We start from the raw sequence: 4,036 nt of genomic DNA, 5'->3' as shown, positions 1-4,036 counted from the left end.
ACCCCCGGCCCCCGCCCGCCGCGGCTCGGAGCCCCCTGGGCTGTGCACACGGGGAGCAGGGCTGTGCCCGCCGCGCCCCCGCTCCCCCGCGCCCGGCCTGTAATTGATGTCCCCGCACAGAGCCATCAGCCTGCGCATCCCCGGGGTCCGCGCACGGTGCCGCGCTGTGTGCCCGAGGGCGCGGGCGGTGTGCAGCCGGTGGAGCGATGGCAGCCCCGAGCACCGCCCGTGGTGCACCGATAAGCGGGCTGTGATTGCCGCGAGCGGCGCGGGATGGGCGAGCCCCGCCGCGCCGGCCCCCCAGGCTCCTCCGGGCGGCGGGGGGACCCCGCCACTCCGTTATCTCCCGAGCCGTTCTCCCAGGCAAAACTGATCCTCTTGAAGCAACGAGGGGGTTGGGGTGGGGGGGGGGAGTCTCAATTGCAAATACTGTTCGGAGTTTATTGCAGAGAGCGTCTGAGCGTTGAGGTGYTCTCCCGTGGCTCCCGGTGGATGCTGTGAGGAGCCAGGATTGTGGTGGGTTTCGTCTGTGCAGGGAGTTGGGGTAGCGGGGGGGTGGGGGGGGAGGAAAAGACACGATCGAGAGTAGCTGAGACTTTGTGCCCCCGTTGGAGAGATGGTTGAGTCCTCGTCAAGGTTGCTGTGGTATCCCAGAAACACCATTCACTCCGAGCTGTGACCGCGCACCATCAACAGCAACAACTCCGCTGCGCCTGGCCGAGGAATAGGAATTAGGAGCTCTCAAGAATAATATGAAAGGGATCTGCAGAGGGGAAATCCGTGCAAAGGAATCGAAATTAGCAGACTTTTGGGAAAGGGGATGTACTAAATGTGGCCGGCTGGACTTCATCCTGGTGAAGAAAATGGAGATTAAAAGTGGATTTACGTTTTGGAACCTCGTCTTTTTATTGATGGTTTCGTGTGTGAAAGGTAGGGTAGTATTTGAGTRGTATATTTTTAGGGGTCCATTTGCTTTCGGTCAGGGCGTTGCAAGCTCTTGCCTTATACCAAGGTGTATTTCAAAATATATTTATCTCTTATTTTATATTTTTTGCCCTGGGTACTTTGCAATGGAAATATATAAATGATCGCTAAAGCAGGGAGGAAAGAAGGAGTTGATTCAGAGCTCTCTTCGGAGATAGGAAATGTATTTGCTTGCCAGGGCTGGCGTTCAATGCAGTGACTGAGCTCGGGCTCAATAAATATTCTTGCAGTATGCTCAAACGGAGACGTGAGTTGGTTCATATAGCCTCTAACTAGTGTATATTCAAACAAATCCCACTGATTCACTTTTTTAAGGTGACGACGATGGTAGTGCGGGGTGTGTGGGGGGATTATCTACAATTCTGGTTTTCGGTCGAGCAGCGGGCTTTTTGCGGGAATGCCTGTATCGATGCACTTATTAGTTTAACCCGTTGCGTGGGGAAAGTTACRGAGGAGCCCAGCGTATGCGTAGCCGTCTCACAGCCCGAAATGCGCTTCACGCTCAGCTTTCTGCACGCATGCAGGGCTCCCAGGCTGTCGGAAAGGTGCGTTGACAATTCAGCCTTGAAGGCATGGTCTGTCGCTGGGTGCAAGGATCGACACCTTTTCCCGTCCTTGGTCCCTTGTCTCTCATGTATGTGAGGGGGTTTGGGTGTTGTGTTTTGTCTCTTTTTTTTTTTTTTTTTTTTTTTTTTTTTTTTTTTTTTTTTTTTTTTTTTTTTTTTTTTTTTTTTTTTTTTTTCTTTTTTTTCCCCCGAGGCAGGGGCTATTTTGCTTTCTTCTTGCTTCTGTGTTCATGAACTAAGAGCAAAAAGGAAATGTCTAGTTACGGCATAAATATCTCCACTAAATCTGTGCTTGCAGACAGTTAAGGGAAATGCTACAGAGAAAAGAAGAGATGTGTGGCTTGAATAATGTGCACCTGCAGAATTACACAGACATCACTAAACAGTGAAGTGCCGATCCYATCACGCGTGCCTTCAGTAAAAGGATCTATTCTGCAACTCCCTACAGTCTGCTGCCTACCCGAAATAATCTCCCCTTGTTTGTGGCCAGTGATTAATATCCGATTAATCACCCTTTTATCCCCCTCCTCATCCTCATCCCTCCTCCCCGCCACATTCATACACTCCCAGAATATTTAGTAGACATTATCGATCCCCTCCGAGTTTTTRGACTTGGTTATCGCCTACAGAGGTTGCCTGCACGGGTGGGAAGGAGGTGTTTTGTGGGGGTGGCAGTMAAAGGCGTGCCTTCCTGAGCTGGCTCTGGCTTGGATGAAACAGTTTATTGTAGAGCTTTGCAGCTGCTTTTCCCCCCATTTGCATCGCGKGGAAAAAGACAATTCGCGTTTCACGGGGAGGGTGTGGACGGCTTTTACCTCATCCCGCGTTATCCTGACGCGGGGTATCCAAGGGGAAGRGGCTTGCCTGCGACGTTTATGCAYATTGTAATTACAGGCAGCTTCTCTCTGTTCGCATCTATTGAAGGGAGCCGCTCCCGGCGCTCTGCCCCGCTCTGGAGACGGTTCGCTGTCAGCCCCGACCCGGCGCTTTGGGGGCATTTTTCTTCCCTGGTTCAGCCTCCTGCCATTAGCGCGTTGTCGGCGCCGGGTGCCAGGGTTCGCCAGCCGCGGGCTGGATGCCGGCCAGGAGCGCCGTGCGCTGCGCGGGGCCCCGCGGGCGCGGTGCGGGGGCGAGCGGGGCTCCGGCGCGGCTCCAGGCAGCTGCTTTGTGAGCGAGAGTCGCGGGGCGGCAGCATCCGACCGAGGGACGGGCTGGCGAGGCAGAGCGGCTTCCCCGGCACCTGTTGAGAGCCGCCGCTCTCCCTTGGGGGTGGGCAAGGAAATAATGCCGGGCACTGAGGGAAAACGCTAGGATGAAGCACCAGAAACAGCCCAAGAAACAGAGAAAAAGTGGRCTTTGCAAAACTGGCCCTTCTTCTTCCCATTGTCAGGGCCTAAGCTTCCCTGGTGCCTACACTGTCAGTTTCCTTCGGACTGGGGCAGTTCTTCCAGAAACTGCCGATCCAGGAAGGGAGATTTTACATTCTGGRTGGGAGTTCCTTTAGGCAGCCAATCTTCACAGAGCTGGCTTGCACTCACTGCAGCACTGCATCTATTCTGGGTCTTTATATTCAGTTCTCTCCCCACTCCCATGAATGAAAGCATTTTACTTTGATTTACATTCCCATTGTGTCAACACAGCTCCTGCCCCCAGAAAGCAGAGGCAAACAATGAATGAATACCTGCCCACATAAAACATTCCAGATGTTGGAAGCAAGATGATTCCCCTGATCCTGCATCTGCTGTACCATTGCCTGGCAAGGCCTTTTCACCACACCCCACCTCTGCAAGCTCTAGCCCATACCCTTCTTCGCTTAAACACTTCTACTGAGCAGTCCAGCACCACATCATAAYACCCAAACTGTTGCTGTCATCCCTGTCATCCAGGCCATTTCCACAGCTTTGCTTGATATATGTCTCTCAGGCTCTTCCTATTTTTGTCATTCTCCTGTCATGGTTTCCCCAGTCTCAAGCCACAGCTCTGCCATCATTACTGGTGTCAAACCATCCCAGGATGCTTAAGGAACCGTGTTTGTATCTGGTTAATTAAGCATTCCTTGGATATATTCATATAGACAAAAAAAAAAACCCCTTCATGGTTAKTATCTATAAATTCATGCTTCTTTGRAACCTYGCAACAATACTTGAATGGCATTAGGGAAGCGAGAAGAAAGCAGAAGGTGGAAGAAGGGAAACTGTCACAACTGCTGAGGAAGGGGTGTTAGGAAGAGTTAAGTAAAGAGGAATTGTTACTTCGTCAATGAAAAYCTTTCTTACACGACATCTCATTATGCCATGGAATAATTTCTAACAAAGTCTTCCTTGAATAGACATGGAGTAAAAAAGAAAAAAATGGCACCACTGAAAACTGAGAGAAGTCTCTAAAGGCATTAAAATGAACACAACCACGAACCAGCCTTGAGAAAAGGTCAAGCAGAGTGATTTGAGCTCAGCTATAGAGGTGTGGAATCCTGTGCTCTTCCCTTT

At 51.4% G+C, this 4,036-nt stretch overlaps 1 protein-coding gene across 3 annotated transcripts in view; it reads left to right on the top strand.

Moving 5' to 3' along the window:
* Positions 1 to 730: 730 nt before the first annotated feature.
* Positions 731 to 4,036, top strand: part of CSMD3 (CUB and Sushi multiple domains 3) — a 575,335-nt gene continuing 572,029 nt past the window's right edge. For all 3 annotated transcript variants that reach the window (XM_057367689.1, XM_057367683.1, XM_057367675.1), the window contains exon 1: positions 731 to 930. In XM_057367689.1, the coding sequence (XP_057223672.1) occupies positions 753 to 930 (178 nt within the window). In that variant the 5' untranslated portion in view covers positions 731 to 752. The remainder of the gene's footprint in view (positions 931 to 4,036) is intronic.

This window comes from Malurus melanocephalus, unplaced genomic scaffold, assembly GCF_030028575.1.
Source record: "Malurus melanocephalus ecotype Western Australia unplaced genomic scaffold, MMel_1.1 scaffold_3, whole genome shotgun sequence".
Lineage (NCBI taxonomy): Eukaryota > Metazoa > Chordata > Aves > Passeriformes > Maluridae > Malurus > Malurus melanocephalus.
This window is presented reverse-complemented; position numbering and strand designations above follow the sequence as displayed.